The sequence below is a fragment of the Anthonomus grandis genome, chromosome 5, assembly GCF_022605725.1.
Source record: "Anthonomus grandis grandis chromosome 5, icAntGran1.3, whole genome shotgun sequence".
Lineage (NCBI taxonomy): Eukaryota > Metazoa > Arthropoda > Insecta > Coleoptera > Curculionidae > Anthonomus > Anthonomus grandis.
In genome coordinates, this window is record NC_065550.1 from 630,565 (window position 1) to 651,527 (window position 20,963).

The following is a 20,963-nucleotide window of genomic DNA, read 5'->3' on the forward strand; positions in this document are numbered from 1 at the left end:
TTAAATCACTACCTAAAATTCATTTATACAATATACTAATATTATTTACCAACACAATGGATTTGAAAAATCTGTACGTGTTCGTTATCTACCTATTCAAGTTACATCTTATCTTATAAATAATATTTGTACTTTTTTGTGTGAAACATGTAAATATTATAAATTAGCAATCAAAACATACCCACAAGAAAACAGTCTTAAAATTTAAGCAAAAGCTACTTTCCACTATCCACTGACCTATTTTGTGTTTGACAACCTTAAATGGTTTATTCCTAATGAAGTCAGGCAACACATTGTAAACCGCAGGACCAGTATAACTAAAATGTCTGCGAGTTGCAGAATTTCTGGAGAATGTCAATGTTAGATTTTGGTTCTTATCATTACGAGGATTTTGATTATGCGTTATTCTTTTTCTGAGTATTAAGCATAAAGCGAATTGCAGCCTTTATGTATAACTGTTCTAATATCAACAGTTTACGCTCCTGAAAGAGTAGGTTCGTGGAAAATCTTTTATTCTTAAATATCATGATCTTTATAATGTATTTTTGAGCTATAAAAAGGTTGGAATTTGGTATTTACTTGCACCGCCCATATTATTATTCTATAATTTATAATTGATTCAGTCAATGAAAAATAAACCATTTTTAACATTTTAAGGGTCAAAACATTTCTCAGCTCATAAAATGTTTAAATGAGTTTTCTAATCTTTTTTGTGACATAATCGACATGCGTTTTCCAGTTAAGATTTTCATCTGGAAAAATACCTAAATATTAAATTTAAAAGACATTACCCTCTCAATTTTGCCAGAACAGGCACACTGCATTACATCTAAACAGCTAGGGCTGTGAATCCTAAAAGTCTGCACACTAGGAAGAGTTCTTGCAGTTATCCCAAATATGATGAACTTTGTCTTTTCGATGTTAAGTGACAATAGGTTGTGATCTAACCAACACATAATTTTTGTAATAGCAGCTTCTGCATTCCTCACCCTGCACTATTATTGCAGTATCGTCAGAAAAACAAAACACTATATCCTCATTGTTGCTAAAAATAGACAAAATATCATTTATGTAGATATTGAACAAGAGTAGACTCAGCACCGTCCTCTATGAAATACCACAAACCACCACTAGAGACTCACTTACAGTATCTTCAATCTTAACACGTTGTGTCCTATCATTTAAGTGCCTGTCTATTAATTTATAAGCAATACCTCTAATACCTATTTTATAGAGTCTCTGCAGTAGTATGTAAAGCGTCACAGTGTCGAATGCTTTCTTTAGATCCAAGAAAATCCCCAAAACTCTTTTTCCATCATCCAAGCCCCTTAGGATCAACTCTGTAACTGCACTCAATGCATTCTCTATGCTGGAATTACTAGAAGCAAGCAAAGAAACCTTGCAAGCTAGAAGCATGCAAGGAAAGACTAGATTAACTTTTATGAATTTTTCAACTAATTTACTGATCGTTTTTATTAAAGCAATTGGTCTATAATTGGAAAGTAATTCCCTATTACCACTTTTAAAGACTGGGACTATATTTGCTTTTTTTAGAATCTTTGAAAATACTTACGTACCAAGAATGCAATTAATAACATGCAGCAAAGGTGGAATGAAGTGATTGTGATTCTGTTTTAAGACTTCTGAAGTAATGTGATCCTCACCGCTCTTTACATTATTTCTTAGTTATTTGATTATGCTGATTAGGTCATTTTCGGTTACTGGTGTAAAATAGCAAGATTCTACATTTGACTTAGTGGCTACATTAACATTTATATCAGGAGGTTTTATTTTTTCTGCCAACTGGGGACCTATGTTTTTAAATAAATTGTTAAAACTCAGTGGATATTAAGTAAGGATCTTGGATGGTGTAGCGTTTTATTTTTCTATTTCTTATGTTCACTAACGCTCCATTGATATTTCATTAATTTCAATAATTATATTAATAATTTCGGTCAACTTCTTTTATCGATATTTCTTTAAATTCGCACTGTCGATGACACATTACTACTGTAACGCATCACTCTCCTGGTTTTATTATTCATGCTTTCTGTTGACGGTCCGTCACTCTTCTGGTTGGTCTTGATTGATGTTTTCTCTGATTGAATTGACATTGACAGCTCAGGCGAGAGGTGGGGTCGTAACTTATTTAGTCGGTACTGCATCCATTTTTTGAGGACTTGTTCCCGTGTCGCAGGTAGAAGCGCACGTAAAAGGCCTGTTTATTATTTCCGAAATTTGTGAAGCAGGAAGTGGCCAATATGGTTTATAATTTATAGTCCTTAATCTTGTTCCTTTAGGGAACTGTTTATTTCATAATTCTGGTGCAGGATACCCGAGATTTTGATAGATAGATAATGAAACTTAGCAAGGTGAGTGTGTCACATTTTGAACGCCATTCATTTTTATCGACAGTAAATACAATGGCAACCGTTGTTTTAGGGTTTTACTTTTCCATTTTCCTTTTTATTCTTCTTCAATTGTTGATGGCTGCAGGATTTTGATTTCCCCGAGAAATTGCTGTAAGCTGTGGAGCTGGAGCCAGAGTTAGAGCTAGTATTAGAGATTCCCAGTCCAGATAACTAAGCTACAAATGGCATACATTCACAGCCTCGATTTTGGAGGCCAGCCGTTCAATTCTTGGAGGAATATACAGGCCAGTTTATTCCATTTATTTAAATATTATTAACCATAGATTTGTCGAACTTATTTAAATTTTTATTAATATACTTTTAATTTCAATTTATTGCTACACATATTTAATCAATATCATAATTTAATATGTCAATTTCCTATCTATAATTTTAGTTATTTTTTGTTCAGTATTTTTCAGTACCTTTTTTGGTAGTTAAGTAGATATAACTCGGTTAAGGCTGATATGCCTTAGGTAAAAAGGTTCATGAACTTTGCCCTGCGTAATACAAATATATACTAAAAACTTTAATAATTGCAATTTATTTTTCAAGTGCTGAAATCTACCAAGCAGTGAAATCATAATTTAAATGTTACTTTTGTCAAACTTATTTTATTTAATCATATCAACATTATTCATATTTTAATTCATTATAAATTATTAACATTTAACAGATTAGAAAATGAGGTGTATACATATCTTTGATGTAAATATAATTTGGTTGTATTGTTAAGATAATTTTTTTTGCCTCTTAAAATCTACTTTATCCAGGGTCATTTAATTGTTAATTGAAACCTATATACCAAGTGTTTTTCTTAGTTTTCTTTCATTTATAAAAAAAAAAAAAACTAAGTGGCGCTCTCTTATTTATTAGTTATAATCAAGTTTAGATTCATTAATAGCCAGTCATAAGTGAACCTTCGAACAATCCCAAGCCTCCAATAATTCTGAGCTACCGTCTGCAAACTCTTGGCAAAATAGTAACACTGTAAAGTGAACGCCGCAATGGTCTAATTTTTTTTATTTACTATTGCCTTAAGGTCTTTATTTGAATTATCATTAGTCACTTCTTGTATTATGTCACCTGAGACTTTTACTGTGATCTATTTCGGTGGAATAATTTTCAAGTTGTTTTTTATCAGTTCGAGTTTTTATAGAAAATTACAAACCTTTAGTAAACTAGTAAAAAAAAAATCCGATTCTCTGATTTTTGGAGGGTCAATAGTGGTTCATGAAAGAAGCTTAAATTCCAAAAGTTAAGATCCCCTTCTCCCCCGTTTTTTGGGAAACTCAAAAAAATTTGGATTAGTTTTTAAGGCTAAACCGTAGGTCGGACACAAAAATTAATCAAACGTAAAATGAAGAGAATCTTATTCTCTACCATTCATCTCGTAGGCTCAAAGCTGTAGAACAAAAGTTGAAAAAGCTAGAGGGCGCCAAAGTCACAAAAAATTTCTTTTTCCCATTTTGCACTGTGAAATAATTTTTTTTTTACCATCGCATGAATTGCAATAGATGTATAGGGCGAAAAAACCTCTATAATTCGTGTACGCATTTTTTCTGTAAGATTAGCCGTTTTTGAGATACAGCGGTTATAACATCATGTACCGCGCCGCGAGTCTGAAAGGAACGCAGCTGGCTGCCGGCGCGCTATTTTCTTCCTCTTTTCCATTCCCCACGTGACCATTCTCCGCTCACTCTTTCGCAACATTTCCCTGGTTCATTTGGAGGAGAATGACGTTGAGGATCTACCTTCGCAAATTTTCAAATTGCCACAATACCCCAGCCCCACAGAGAACCCTTCCGAAGCAGAAACGTCAACTTCAGATACGTTTTCCAACTGCTCTTTGGAAGTAGATGAAGTTCATGTTCACCACCAACAAAGCAAATCAAAAAAAGAGGCAGACCAAAAAAATTGACCATATTTTTGTATCGGTTTTATATTTTCGCATGATAACACTGATAATCACAATGATATCGATCAACATCACTTACTATTCCATCAATTTAAATGCTTCATTTAAATAAAGGGTGATTCAAATTGAGCTTCCACATTAAAAATATAAAAAAAAAAGAAGAAATTGAAAATTATAGAAAAATATTTATTTTCCCCTTGAAGGTAGTTAATTACAATTATGTATGAAAGATGACATCATGTAAATGACCGCCGCGGCTCATGTGGCATGACGTAATCCGTTTGGAGAAATTTTCGACTACTCTGTGGCACAAATCAGGACCTATGTTGGTAATGTCGCGTCTAATCTTTTGTTTCAGCTCCGCAATGGTGTTCGGGTTATTCTTGTAGACTTTGCTCTTTAGATACCCCCATAGAAAATAATCTAAGGGAGTTAAATCACAGGATCGCGGCGGCCAATTGATATCACCGTTACGTGAAATAACGCGACCTGGAAACTTGCCGCGCAGTACTTGGATCGTTTCTCCTGATGTGTGACAGGTGGCACCGTCCTGTTGAAACCAGAGATCTTCGATGTCCATATCTTCCAACTGTTCCCAGAAAAATTCTGTTATGATGTTCCGATAGCGAACGCCATTAACCGTAACAGCGTTCTCCGCATGATCCTCGAAGAAAAATGGACCAATTACGCCTCCGGACCAAAAGGCACACCAAACAGTCACCTTTTGAGGATGCATTTTCACTTCAACAATCTGTCTTGGATTTTCTAATCCCCAAATACGGCAATTGTGAGTATTTACGAAGCCCCCAAGGTGAAAATGTGCCTCATCGCTAAAGATTATTTTCATTGGAAAATTTGCCCCTTGTTCTCTTATCCATTCGGCAAATACACGGCGCTGTTGATGGTCCCTAGGCTTCAATTCCTGCGTTATTTGGACTCTGTATGGGTGTAACTGCAAATCTTTTGTTAAAATCCGCTGTGTAGTGGAATATGTAAGGTCCAGTTGCTGCGATCGATGACGAATCGATGTTCTTGGATTTTCGTTCACACTTTCGGCAACAATAGCAATATTGTGTTCCGACCGACCTCTACGAGCATGCCTAGGAGTTTTGATGTTAGCGACGGATCCAGTTTGCTCGAATTTTTGTACCAAATTCCAAATTGTCTTCTCACAAGGCCGATTTTGTGCGCCAAAAAATTCACGTAAAGCACGAAATGTATTTTTCCTTGATCGGCCGTTTTCATAATAGGCTTGGATAATTTTAACACGTTGTTCGGTCGTATATTGCTCCATGACTGTTTTGTTTATATTTTGACGTTAGAAATGTCACGTTGCCGTTGACAAATTCAGTAGCGTTTCAAAAAAAAAAAAAAATTGTAATGTGGAAACTCAATTTGAATCACCCTTTATAATCAGTCACATGCAGCATACAGCAGCGTCCTCATACAGATTTATCACTCACATACTTTTCTTTTCTCTTTAACTGAATTGTTCACCTTGTGCAAGTAAGAAAACGTTTCAATTACCAAAAAGTCAATTTTCCCAACGTAAAATATGCCTCTTCATATGTTTTGTTTTTATGGAGTACAGTTTTACATTAATGTTAACAAATTCAGTTCCATATTGTTTCACATGGGCGATTCCGATAACAAGACTGTGGATTGTAGAAAATGGAACACAAAATATTTTTGAGTTGTCCAAAAATATTGTCAAAGAAGGGGAGTAGAAATGACTTTTTAGAATTACTTCAGTCTTACGATGCGCAAACTTGAGGCGACATAAAACAGCTTCTGCAACACATGTTACGCAATGTACATACACAAACGGGTACATATTAGTAGTAAATGCTTTGTATCTCAAAAACGGCTAATCTTCAAAAAAAAATGCCCTCTACATTTTTGCAATTCTTGCGATGGTAAAAAAAAATAGTTCACAGTGCAAAATGGGGAAAAGAAATTTTTGGTGACTTGGGCGCCCTCTAGCTTTTCCAATTTTTGTTCTACAGCTTTGAGCCTATGAGATGAATTGTAGAAAATAAGATTCTCGTCATTTTATGTCTGATTAATTTTTCTGTCCGACCTACGGTTTAGCCATAAAAACGAATCCAACATTTTTTTGAGTTTCCCAAAAAACGGGGGGGGAGGAAGCTCTCAACTTTTGGAATTTGAACTTCTCTCATGAACCACTATTGACCCTCAAAAAATCAGAGAATCGGATATTTTTTTTTAAAAGTAGCCTTTTTCCATGACAAATTGCCTGTACCAAACAGTGACAATTCATCATTAGAAAAAAATTACATAGATAGGTTTTTAATTATTCTTTCTAAAAAATATTGGAAATATTAAGGCAGGGAATCAAATTTGCTTGAACCTAAATGAGGATTTTATAATTAATTTTTATTTTTAGAAAAAGCAGTGGAGTACCATTTTTCAATTCGAATATTCAATTAAAAATCCCATACAGACATCATTAATAAAAAATGTTAAAAATCTTCAGATCAAAAGATGTCTTGTTGATCCAAAGCTGTATACCAAATTTCATAAAAATATCTCAAATAATAAAAAAGTTGTGACTAAAAAAACATTTACAACCTCCGGTATTCGAAAAAGGGAACACCCTGTATATTTTTGTACTTTGATTATTTATTTTTTTAGAAATGTTTGCATGAAGCATTTAAACACTGCTCCACCGAAGAATTCCAGTGTCCACATTGCCGGGAGATGTTGGGTCGCAAGGAAACTCTCGCTGAACAATTCAACAATAAAAATCTTCAAGCGGCATTAAATTTCTTGTTTCCGGGATATCGAACCGAATAGGGAACGTCGTTTTACGTTTGCATAGTTTTTAAATTATATTAGAATGTTCCAAATACTTGTTATATTTTTTTTAGTAATAGCAGTTATTTTAGCATTAAGTGTAATAAAATGAATAACATCCAATTGAGCCAATTTGATGAAATAAACAGTATTTTTTTATAATAACTGTTCGACTTTGTTTTTTTTAAATATTAAAAAAAAAATCATAAATTATTCGATGTTTCTGATTTATTTGACAAAAACACATTTACAAAGACAATGTTTCTAAATGTAATATAAGTAGGTACTAATCAGTAACAGTATGAGTACACAATAAAAATGCCATCACAAGTAATTTTACAGTTTACTCGAATTTAAATTTTTCTTTAAAGTATCATCATCGACAATGCCAAACAAGTTCAAATTTTCCAACGTATCGTCGTTAGTCTGGAGGGAAAACTGTTGCGTATTGGTGGAAATAGTTCTTGTTCTTCTAAACTTCGTATCGGATTGTTCTAAGAGCGTACCATATTTCCGTCGAATTTCTGACTGCACGTCACTATTCAAAAGACAGTACACTAAAGCAGCAAAGAATCCCTTAAAAAAATAGCTTTTTAGTATTTCATGAATTGCTTTTAAAATTTATACTAGTACCTGGAACGATGTAAATGTTTGATCAAAAAACAGCCAAAACATTTCCAAATATCGATCTTTATTTACGTATATTCCCAACATAAGTGAAATCGTGTATGGAATTCCATAAAGCGGAATCAAAACTAATGTAGATTTTAACAGTTTTCTAAAATGGTAAGTGAGTAATAAGCTGAACAGGTAAGACTTTTTTATTGATACACATACCAGATTAGTTGAATGACGAGGGCCAAAAAAATGACTTAAAAGGCAATGTTGCAAGGGATGAAAGCAATGCATATTAATGTGTAATCTATTATTTTGATTATGATATTAAAGCTTGCTAAAATATAGGATGATCTGGCACCTGACAGTACGTGACGGCGAATTGAAATACTTATCGAGTCGGAACTTGCGCATCTGAATCTTAGTAATTTGTGATTAAAGATAAATCAGCAATTGGAAGATTTTATTTGGATATCCTGTGTTAAGATATATGTACTGGGAAGGTTAACCAAGATAACAAGTCTCAACGTTGTTGCATTTGTACCCGTCCGCAAAATAGGTGTTGCATGACCAAATCATCCTACAGAATGAAATATGCTCTGCCAACTGAAATCCTAGTCTTATGTCGAGCACATAAAATTAAGGCCGGTAAGAACACTAATCAAATCAAATCGTTTATTTCCATCGACATCATAACATTGTCAATGTCATGTACAGGGTGTCCCATTTTGGGTATTTTTGCGGGATATCTCCATTATTTTTAGAGATAGAGAGTTGCGGATTTCGCGACACTGTGCTACTTTTTCGTAAAAGATGCTGTTAACACAATTTTCATAGCCGTTTTATTTTTTAAGATACAGGGCATTTTTGAAATTTTCGCATTTTGGGACCCCCGTCGTATTTCCGTTATCTTTAATGTTTTTGTAAAAGTAAAAATTCATTCTTATAGATTTTTTTCCGTAGAATCCAGTGGTGTAGATCCAACTTATGTTTTTTTAAATGGAACACCCTGTATATGTATAGTTCATGATATTGGCCTTTTTTTTACCTTTTTAAAAGTATATAACAGCATGGACTTATTTTCAAAAATACGCAAATAACTAACAATTTTCTAAATTAAATGCATAATAGTAGGTCATGAATAACAATAATAGATAAATAAAAAGTTACAAATTAATAACGTCGAATACGGAATTGCATCATTCTTATTTTTTTTTGTAATAAAAGAACATAAAAAACCAAATATATAAATTTAATAAACATTCTAAGAAAACAACTATACAGGGTGTTCATTTGAAAACTTCCTACCACGGATTTATCGAAAACCACTGTTTAAAAAAAACCGGGGGGGGGGCAGAGGGTGAAGTAAAATTATTTCACCCCCTTTCACCCATTGCCCCCCAGGGTCATCCCCTTAAAAATTTTAAATGGCAAGGGGTATCGAGTAATAGCTTGTTTAAAAGGTCTTTCGAAGTCTTTTATTTTTTTAAATCGGTCGATTCGTTTTCGAGAAAATTAGAAAAATCTTTGTTTATCTTAATTTGTTCAGATAGAAAATAAAAACATGAAAATATCAGTTTTTATTTTAATAAGTGTTCAAAATGTTGCCAGTTAGCGTTTGCAAAATCTACAATTCGTTTATAATTTAAAACGGAAACTACCAACATAAACAGCAATTCCGAAGATTAGACGTGGAAAAAACTAAATAACAACCTGCATTCTTTTCATCAACACAGATATCCTGGGCGAACTGTATTTATTGTTATACCTGTTATTATAGTAGTTATAGTATAGTAGTTATATAGTAGTTATAGTATACCTTAGTTATTTATAGTTGCTAAGGAAAATAAAGAATTTATTTTGCCGTCAGTTACATTTGTGACAGTCTTGGAATAGTGAAAATTTATTTGTTGAATTTATTGAATTAAAGATTTTACTTCCAAAATGGTTTACACACTAGCCGAAAGAGTGGAAATTATTCTAATTTATAGTGCCCAAAATCAATGTGCTCGGCAAACTGCCGTCACGTTTAACGCCAGACATCCGGAGAAGATAACTTCGCATAGGTATGTTTTGGACCTTGTTACTAAGTTTACTGAAACTGGATCTGTTGCGAATAAAAATTGTGATCATCGATGAATTTTGGTTGAAGCCGCTCAAGTTGAAGTTTTGGGTCATTTTGGAATAAATCCTAATACTTCATTACGCAAAATTGTTGCTGCCACTGGTATTTCATTAGCTCTGTTCACACAGTTACCAAACTTCATAAATTTCATCCATTCAAAATGAAAATATTGCAAGAGTTAACCGAAGACGATTTCGATAGGCGAGTTGAGTTTTGTGAAAAAATGACTGAAGCGATTAATGATAATACAATTCATGTAAAGAATATCTGCTTCAGCGATGAATGCGCATTTTATCTAAATGGATTTGTTAATAAGCATAACTGTAGATATTGGAGCAATGAAAATCCTCATGCATTTGTAGAAGGGCATACCCAGTACCCTCAAAAAATTAATGTATGGGCAGGCATTTTAGGAAATAAAGTGATTGGGCCATTATTTATTAACGGAAATTTAAATGGAGACATTTATTTGAATATGTTGGAAAATACCATCAATCCGCTTATCACTGAATCCATTGAAAACCAAATCGATGATGATGGAAACCCTATAATTGATGAGACAGAAATATATTTCCAGCAAGACGGCGCTCCTCCTCACTATATTCTTCTCGTTTGGCAATGGCTAGACGACGAGTTTACAGATAAATGGATAGGGCAAAGAGGGCCTATAGAATGGCCTGCTAGATCTCCTGATATAACGCCGTTAGACTTTTTTCTATGGGGTCATTTAAAATCTATTGTGTTTACTCTCCAACCTGAAAGTTTGGATGAACTTCGTCAATCGCATCGCATCATCGACAGCTGCCATGATATCCCACAACATGTTTTTGAAAATTACCGTTAGGAATTTGAACATCGCCTATATCATTGTTTGGCCAAAAACGGACAAAATTTTGAACACTTATTGAAATAAAAACTGATATTTTGATGTTTTCGTTTTCTATCTGAACAAATTAAGATAAACAAAGATTTTTCTAATTTTCTCGAAAACGAATCGACCGATTTAAAAAAATCAAAGACTTCGAAAGACCTTTTAAACAAGCTATTACTCGATACCCCTTGCCATTTAAAATTTTTAAGGAGATGACCCTGGGGGGCAGAGGGTGAAACAGGGTGAAGTAATTTTAGGTTAGAAAGTTGTCCCCCTTGACAAACCTTTTGACGTATTTCGGCGTTTTTTTTTTAAACGGTGGTTTTCGATAAATCCGTGGTGGGAAGTTTTCAAATGAACACCCTGTATAACAAAACAACATTTTTACAAGAGATGTTCAAAATGACCACCATCTTTTCTGATACAAAATTGGCACATCTTTGTAACCCTTTGAACAGCATTCAAAATAATAATTTGTCTCATTCTCAGATTTTGAAATGCTAAATGAATTGCATCTTGAAGTTCTGTTAAATTATTGCATTGTCTTTTATACACTTGATCTTGTATATGCCCCCTTAAAAAAATCTAAAATCGAGAGATCAGGAGACCGTGGAGGTCATCTAACAGGGCCGTTGGTACCTCATACATCTTTGAGCAAAGTTATTTTCAAGAAATGTCCTTACTAGCCCAGAGATATGACTTGATGCACCATCTTGTTGTAGGTAGACAGTTTTATATTGGGCTTGAGAGATATTTTGCAGAAGTTCTGGAATAACTTCCTCAAGTATGTCTAGATACCTACGAGCTGTAAGACTCCCTTCAAAAATTCTGTATACTATTTGTTTTCCCAAAATAAAACAAGACACTCCAACTCCAAAGCGTCCTTGTTATGCCCTTTCAAATATTAAATGTCTAATTTCTGCATGCCAGTTTCGAGTATTATGTCGGTTAAAAATGCCCGCACTTGAAAAAAAGTGCGGGCGAATATCCACACCAGATAACGAGTCTGCCAAATAAGTTGTTGGCATCAATTTGCTGCAATTACAATTGGCAAGATAGCGTCCGGCGCTCGGCATCGCCAGGATATAAATGTTGAACTATGTTAAATTTCTATGGATAATACTTATATTTTTTTTAAATCCGTTGCGCGTCAGTTTTTGGCACTCCAATTTCTTTTTTGATTTTTCTGCATGAGCTCGAGGGAGGCTTCTATATAACCTAAAACATCTATTTCTTATCTTCCCTATTTTCTTTATTGTATGCTTTAGGACGCGGCTAAACAAAAGATCCGTGAACAAGTAAATTGTCCTTTAAACGAGCAAATATACAAAAAAACGGTTGCCTTCTCTCTGGATATCTAACAAGCATAAAAGTACAATATTATAAATTGGTAGGTAGTCATATAACGTAGTGATGGGCGATATATCAATAACCGGTTATTTGCCGATAACTGTTATAACCGATATTGAATAGAGAATTAAGCAGTTATCCTTATTGGCGCACATCACGTTAAAGGCATATATTAATAACCGCAAAAAACGCATAAAAGGGCGAAGATATCGAACTACATCATGTGTGTAGGAACAGTTCATTCGATAAATATTAAATATTTTTAAATATCGCGCATCGCCCTCCAAGATCATTGCAGTCCGGAAATTCTTCAGTCTTTTCTTCCATTTTTTTTACTCATTAAGGACACTAGACGTAGACACTAGACACTACCAATTTCACCGTACAAAACAGTAGTCAGTAACCGCACGTGTGTAGTTCGATTGATATTCTCTTGTTTGATATTCTCTTCTCGTTTTGCTCTTTTACAAACGGTGAATTTTAAAGGTGTTTCTGTAGTGAAAAAATCAGTGTTACTACTTAACCTAAAACGGAAAGGTTGGATTGATTTATAAACATATTTTCTTTCTGGTTTTTAATAACTTTTAATTTCATATTATGGTACCTAAAATTACGTAAGGTATGATAATATTAAATTATTTTTAGCTTCATGCACCCGTCATACATGACGATATTTAATTTTAAAAATATATAAACAATAAAAAAAGTAAAACTAAACTAGGCATTAAAATTTGGTTAATTTTAAAATTCCACTAATTTTAATAAAATAAGTCTGTGTTTACTAATTTTTTTGGATGAAATTAAAAAAAAAGTTATTCTAAAAAAATAAGCTAAGAAAAAAGTTAGATTTCATAATGGATCAAAATCACTTCCTTTCGAGTTACTTTCACTATTTTCTATATTTCCTATGACAACTGTTAGCGTATAATAATTTTTAAATAATCTATTTTAAATTTTCTGGTCCTGAGAAAAACATTCTTATAAATAAACCAACCTTAGCTAAAATTTAAAAGTGCGGGCTAATAAAAAAACAAACATGTCAGGTGCTCCAAGGGCAAAGAGGACGAAAACAAGTGAAATATGGAACTTTTTTACGCCTTTGGAAAACGCCGACTGCCTGTCAAGCTGCAATATTTGTAAGAAAAAATTTTCTGACAAATCAAAAAACTCGAATTTAAAAAAACATTTAACATCTTGCCATCCAGCCATCGATATTTCTGTAAATCCTTTTGACAATAGAACCAGCCAATCCAGTAATCATGACATATTATCAAACACAGCTAGAGATTCTGAATCTACGTGTGTACCTAGTACTAGTATCTAGTGACGGCAGTGCTGGTATTATTTCAGAATCAAGGCAACAGCAAATGACAAGTTTTCTACCAAGGAAAATAAGTGGTTTAACAAAAAACAAAATTGATAATAGTTTATTGAAACTATGTATTTACAACAGATCTCCAACTTTTTAGCATAGCCAGCGAAATATGAAGAATGTTATAATGCATGTCAAGCTCTTATAGAAAACTCAAGGTCCCTAGCACTTACGACCGATTGCTGGTCATCAATTAATTCAGAAAGCTATATCGCACTGACCGCCCATTTCATCACAAATGATTTTCAGCTCAAAACAGTTTTGCTCCAGTGTTCATTAATGGAAGGCCATCATACTAGCGAGAATTTAGCTACCACTATTTCAATTATTGTTAATAAATGGGAAATTCCATCTGATAAAATAGCTTTAGTAAGGTCTGACAATGCTGCTAATATAACTAGTGCAATAAAAAACAATTTAAATTTAAAACATTTTGGCTGCTTTGCGCATACCCTTAATTTAGTGATTTAAAAAGCCATATATTTACCAGAACTTAATGTTATAATTGATAAAGTTAAAACTATTGTGGCGTATTTCAAACGAAGCAATATTTCCTATAAAAAGCTCATAAAATATTAGGAGCAAAGTGGCAACTATTATCAGCCTCTTTAATTAATTCAGGAAGTAAAAACTCGATGGAATTCGCTGTATTTTATGTTAGACATATTTATTGTTCTGGAATAGGCTATCAAAAGGACCATAGCAGTTATTGGACAAGATCTTCCATTTATATTCCATATTATTTCCATATGAAGAAGTTAATATTTCCATATTAACTTCTTCAGACTGGATAACTATCAAACAACTCTGTCTAGTACTAAAGCCTTTTAAAAAACTTACCAAAATGATTAATGGTGAAACTATGCCACTGCCTCCTATATATTATACCAATAGTTAATGGCCTTTATCAAGTTTGTAAAAATCTAAGCAAAAAGGGTTTTATAAAAATAATAAATAATGTTATAGATTATTGAAAAGCAATTTTATGAGCGTCTTAAAACGGTAGAATTTAGTAATACGTTGGCCACAGCGAGTTTCTTGGACCCAAGATTTAAAATGTTGGCATTTTCAAATACAGCAGCGGCAGAAAACACAAAAAAAAAATAATTGAACATATTGCAAATTTAATTGCCGAAGAGAGAAGAGTATTAACCACTACCGATGACCAATTAGAAAAGAAAAAAAAAGATGAAGATTTTGATGAGGCAGATGAAATGTCCATATGGGCCGCATTCGAAAAAACTATTGCCAATATAAAACCCACACAAACTGCTAAATATGCTGTTATAATAGAAGTACAGAGATATTTGGAAGCAACAGTATTACCACGCACCGAAGATAGTTTTAAATGGTGGCGGGAGAACAAAGTATAATTTCCCATATTTGAGTAAATTGGCACAAGACAAATCCTGCGTGCAATGCCACATTGGCACAACAGTTCCCGGTGTGAAAGACTATTTTCAAAGGCTGGTTTTATTATTTGTGACAGAAGAAGTCGGCTAAGTGCTTCAAAGGTAGAAAATTTTTTATTTTTAAACGTTAATAGTAAATTTTATCAATAATTCATATAAAGTTATTGATAAATTTACTTTTAGTCTGATATTAAGTTTAGATATTTTTGTTTTATTTAAAGTTTTGTTTTGTTAGAAATAAATATATTATTTTATGTATACACTGATTGACATCAGAATATTTTAATAATTTTATGTTACTTGTTTATTAAATTAATAAAAATATTAATAATATAATATACAATACGCCACTGTCACATGTTATTAGTAGATAAAATTTTTATCTAAATCTATATTACGTTTCAATAACCTTTCAAAGCATTTACTAATAACCAAATAAAACAGGATCATTGTCCCTTAACCAGTAACAGCTGCATAGAATCTGAATTCTGAACCTGTATTATCTTATTAGGTTATTAGTATACCTATATTATGCCAGTAACAAGATAACTGGTAAGAATAACTGTTATTTATGAAATAACAGTCGCGGTTATAACTGGTAGTCCAAAATAACCGTTTAGCCCATCACATTATAATGGCTTCTAACTTACCTATGGAAATATAGTTCCGAAGCTTCTTCAGCACTTTCATTGCTTTGTATAAAACATACAAACGTATCATAATTTTCAAATGCTGCCATTTTTTTGGCAAAATTCGCAAATAACAAAAATAAATGGGTTTTGGAGCATAAACTCAATCAAAAACAAAGAAATGTCAATCAAAACTCGAAGATAGCTGACATTTATTTATATATTTGTTTTTTTTGTTTTGTTATTATGAATAGCCATGGCCTTTTATTAAATTATGAATTTGATCATTTAAATTTAGAAAATTCTTATTTATTTGCGTATTTTTGAAAATAAGTCCATACTGTTATATATTTTTAAAAAGGTAAAAAAAGGCCAATATTATGAGCCATATATATATGAAACAACATAAGTTTGGGTTATAACTCAAAAACTATTAATCAAAAAAAAAATATATATCTACACCACTGGATTCTATGGAAAAAAATCTATAAGAATAAGTTTTTACTTTTAGAAAGACTTTAAAGATAACGGAGATACGATGGGGGACCCAAAATGCAAAATTTTCACAAATGCCCTGTATCTTAAAAACTAAAAGGGCTATAAAAATTTTGTTAACGGCATCTTTAGTTTTATGGAAAAGTAGCACAGTGTCACAAAAACCGCAACTCTCTATCTCTAAAAATAACGGAGATATCCCGCAAAAGTAGCCAAAATCGGACACCCTGTACTTGACATGCTTTACTCCAAAATATAGATGTTAATTATAGTAAGGATTTTTTCTTTTTTAAAAGTACCAAGGCAACTTTCTCTGAAGGAAAGTCTAAACATCGTACATACAATGCGCTTTTGATTTATTAGCGCTCTCCCAATGCTGGAGGAATTACCCCAAGCTAATAAGGCATAGGATAGAGTCAAATGCACTGAGGCATAATAAAAGCTTTTAAGTGTATATGCATCCACATATTCTCGAAGCTGCAAGATGGCATAATTGCTGCGGGATAATCTATTGCATACAGATTCCACCTGGGGATCCCATGATAGATGTCTATCAATTACAATTCCCAAGAACTTGACGGAGTATTGTTGGATGACGCTACTTGATGACTCCTCTCTAAGGAGTAAGGTCCGGTCCTGAATAGCTCGAATCGGAGTGAAAATAATGAAATTGGTTTTCAAACTATTCAACCAAAGACCATTTTTCTGATAACACATTGGCTTTTGAGTGGATAGAGTGATAGTCAGTACCCGAGACAACTGCTGATGTACGGTCGGCAAAAAGTGTTATGTAGCTGCCATTAACCAGGAGAGGCAATTCATTAGTAAAAAGTAAAAACAAAATGGGCCCAAGAACACTACCCTGTGGAACCCCAGTGACGACAGTTGCCCAATCAGATATGCTCACCTGATCACTAACTTTCAATCTAACAGCTTGGGTTCTACCTGTCACATATGATTCAAGCCATTTATAAGCCGGACCTCTTAATACATATACCATAATGAAAGATCTTATTTAATAGTAAAGCATGATTAATGGTATCAAATGCTTTAGTAAGATCAAAAAAGATACCAACAGATTTTAACTTCAAAATTATTTAATATATTTGTATAAAGAGATATTATAGCATCAGATGTAGAGAGTCCAGACCTGAATCCAAACTGATGACATGACAGTATAGCAAAAGAATCTAAAAACGCAATAAGTCTCGAAGACTTTTGAGAATACAGACAGGAGAGCCATAGGCCTCTAGTTACTCACTTATGCTACCTCCCCCTTTTTATGAGGAGGTATGACAACAGCGGTGTTTAGCTCTTTAGGAAAATATCCAATCTGAAATGATAAATTCAGAAAATAGGTAAGAGGAGAGATAATATGCTCAGCACATGCTAGTAATAAGTAACAAGGTACCTCGTCTACATCGGATGACTTTTCCCTGGAGGAAGATTTTATAATCTCAACTGTTTCACCTTCCACTGACTGTTTCACCCTCTCACTAGAGGGAATAGAAAGATTGGGACAAACTGTTGAAAGGCACATTTATACCTATGGCTGCCTGAAAATTATCTGTGATCTTTCGCACTGACTCTACAAAAAAATTATTAGCAATATTGAGGTTGCCAGTAACTTTCTTTCCAATATCAGTAACCAAATTAGGAACACACTTTGTTCCGCGACTTGAGAAGTTCGTGATTGAGTTAATAGTTTTTTATGAGGCTTGAGTTATATTGTTAGAAGTGAGCAACTTTGTTGAATTATAGGCTTTTTTAGCATTTACAATATTTTCTCTATGTACCTTCAATCTTCTTCTAGAGGATGTCAGTAACTCATAGTCATGAACGGTTTTTAGTTGAGTATAAAGTAGTCTCAACTTTTTACCCTCATTAATTATCAATGGTGGAAATAAGAAAATTTATCTTCAAAATCCAAGTCTCAATGAGTGACAGCCAATGTTCTTTGGACAACAAGTTTTTAAGATAGTGTATGTTTTCATCTGAAAAAGATCTAGAACTCATATAAAATTTGCTTAAATCGTGACTGATTGGGTTTCCCAAGTCAAAACTCAGTATCTGAGCACAATGATCAGAAAACGCCAGGTCAAAGGTTTAAGTTGAAAACAGTGCAGCGTTAGTGAATATATTATCAATGAAGGTATAGGATGATCTCTGAGCTCAGAATTTCTCCTATGCATCTCCTATATATGCATCCAAAACATGGACCCAAGGACATAATTTTTGAAAATAAATGATTGTGTCATAAAATGATAAAAAAAAAAGATATAGGACAAGGAATAAGATTCTTTGATATTAAATTGCGTTTTTTTTTTGCGCGTCGAAATTTCAACTCAAAAATGATAATTGATAGTCAAAAGTTCGTGAAGGAAAATAATAATAATCCCATTATTCATTGCCCTATTTTATACCCCATGAAGCAGTTAGTAACTTTCGGCTTCATCAGGTGATTTCGATTTGATTGACTTTATTTTATTACAATCCTATGAAAAATGATGTATTTGGATTTGATCTATTTTGAGCGGATTTAAAAAAAAGACATTACCTGTACTTAATTTTCTGATGTTGAATAAATGTTGATGTAAAGTGGATTTTCAATATAAGTATCCTTACTATTATGGTGAAGAGAATGAAGTTTACCTAAAAAAAACTTAAGTTAATATTGAAACAATATATATACAGAGTATCCATTTAATATCGCGGTGCTCGATTGCCGCTAAGTCTTGAAAAGGAAAACATTTTTAATAGAGGGAATATTTATTGAGTTATAGGGGCTACTTTTTAAAATTAGTTTGGTTGATACAGGATGCCCCAAAAAAGCGTGGTACATATTTTTTTTTTTAATGGAACCACCTATATTTTTTTCCGAAATGAGAGTCTCATTTGACTCTCTCTTTACCCCTAAAACTATTTTGCCCTAAAATGCGACGTTGCCTACTTATTAACAATTTAAAGAAATTTTCACAAAAATCAATGATTCACTTAAATATTAATATTTACCACCGACATTTTTTTTTTTCGTAAAAACTATGAAGAGTCCTTGGCTAAGTTGATTTAATCTTTCGAAATTCCAAAATTTATTTTTTTTTATACGGGGTGCTCAAAATCGTTATTCAAATAATAATATTTTTAATTCAATTTTGCGCTATTTTTTTTTTAATGGAATCCGTATCTATTAACGCGTTTTCATAGATTATTCTTTTATCTTCAATTTGATACCAATAAATTTGCCATTATCTCTAACTGTTTTCTCAAAATTTGTTCTTAAAGGAAAAATTACATATTTTTTTCATAGGCATTACATAGTTTAAGTTTACTTGAGAATTATTAGAGCATACTGGAAGAGTTGAGTATAAAAAACAAACTAGAACAGCAACAGTTTTAAATGAAGAAATCAAATTGACATTTACTATAAGTGGGTTGTAGAAAATGCGAAAATTAGAGTACTTAAAACAAACACAAACTTACAAATACAGAAATCTTCCGTAGGAAAATGCCACAAGAAAAATAAATATCACTCACTACCAAAGTATGGACCAGTAATAAAATCATGTACCATTGCACCCCAAATATTAATGCTCCATTTGTGTTGAAAATTATTGATAAAAACTCGATGAGGATTTTCTGTGTCGTAAAAATGAAAATTATGTCGGTTCACAGAATCATTGCTGTGTAACGTACATTCATCATTGAAAGGCACAAATTTAATAAAATAAAGATTTCCGGTGTTGCAACGACCGACATGGTGATCAATTAGTTTTCTTTATATAAAACTGTTTTTGTTAAGCCATTCAGTATTTTTTATGTTTTGTAATTATTTATCGGCAATATGGCAATCCTGCTTTTTTAGTGATTTACCGTTGTTTGTTTTAAGGATGTTATTTTAAATTCATGACTTTTTTTCCAAAAAGTTCTCTTTCCAGGTTTCTGGTAAGAAAATCTGATTTTATTTATTACTATTATGTTTTTGAATTGTCAATCTTAAGTCTTTAATAAAATCAAATTCAGTTGATTTCAATGAAGAAATTTCACTTTTCAAGTATTTAATTTTTCACTTGTGATTATTATAAATACATATTACAAAATGTTTGACCTTTCATTTTCTATTCAACAATTAAAAATTGATTTAAAATTTTCCTGACAATTTCTTTGAGTATGTATATTTTAAATGGTTTTAAGAAACATAGGAATAAAAGATTTTTTTAATTTCCTTCAGTTCCCGTTACAAGAAAAACATGAAGAGCGATATGCAATGTAAATTTTATTAAGAGTTTGAGCTATAGAATTTCTTCTGATCAGTCCTCTCCACAAATTTTAATAATGCTGATACTGCTGGCTTTACACTGCAATACATATTTATTTAAACATTTTTTTTTCACATGAATCATTTAGTAAACTGATTTATAAGGTTTCCATTGACTAAGAGACCTAAGCACCCGGAATGGATCAGAATTAATGTTTTTCTTACAAGTTGTGTTTTTTTAAGAGTTTCTTTTTATTTTATGTAAATATCTGTCCTTAAATTAAGTTTTTATTAATATTATAGTTCCAAGATAATATGTTGTTAGTATTATAAGAGACCAACAAATATATAGTATGTAAGTGATACATGTTTATACTAAAAAGTTGTTCTCATTTTCAAAGAATTTATTTTCTTTTGTAGATAGATAAATTGTTTCTTTCGATAATACTCTACTATAGAATTTTTAATTAATTTTAAAAATTATAATTTTAAAAACTGTTTAATTTTTCTTTAGGAAACAGATACAAGTACATATTAAATAAGGATAAGTCATCCTCTATTAAATCTATGTGTTAATAAAATGATAATATTATTAACCTAATAAGAATGCCTTTAGATGTATGATGAGAAAATAGCACAAAAATGTTGACAATCTTTTCTAATCTGTTTCAATAAGGATAGTTCAGTGCTAAT

The 20,963-nt window shown here is 32.4% G+C and overlaps 2 protein-coding genes across 7 annotated transcripts in view; one reads left to right on the top strand and one right to left on the bottom strand.

Annotated features, from left to right (window-relative positions):
• The window catches only part of LOC126736027 (E3 ubiquitin-protein ligase UHRF1-like), an 89,352-nt gene extending 82,041 nt beyond the window's left edge, over positions 1 to 7,311 (top strand). For both annotated transcript variants that reach the window (XM_050440217.1, XM_050440216.1), the window contains exon 11: positions 6,985 to 7,311. In XM_050440217.1, the coding sequence (XP_050296174.1) occupies positions 6,985 to 7,146 (162 nt within the window). In that variant the 3' untranslated portion in view covers positions 7,147 to 7,311. The remainder of the gene's footprint in view (positions 1 to 6,984) is intronic.
• Positions 7,312 to 7,356: 45 nt separating this feature from the next.
• Positions 7,357 to 20,963, bottom strand: part of LOC126736033 (vasoactive intestinal polypeptide receptor-like) — an 83,583-nt gene continuing 69,976 nt past the window's right edge. For all 5 annotated transcript variants that reach the window (XM_050440229.1, XM_050440228.1, XM_050440227.1 and 2 more), the window contains 3 exons: positions 18,573 to 18,667; positions 7,780 to 7,924; positions 7,357 to 7,722 (listed from right to left, as the gene is read on the bottom strand). In XM_050440229.1, coding sequence (XP_050296186.1) covers positions 7,483 to 7,722; positions 7,780 to 7,924; positions 18,573 to 18,667 — 480 coding nt within the window. In that variant the 3' untranslated portion in view covers positions 7,357 to 7,482. The remainder of the gene's footprint in view (positions 7,723 to 7,779; positions 7,925 to 18,572; positions 18,668 to 20,963) is intronic.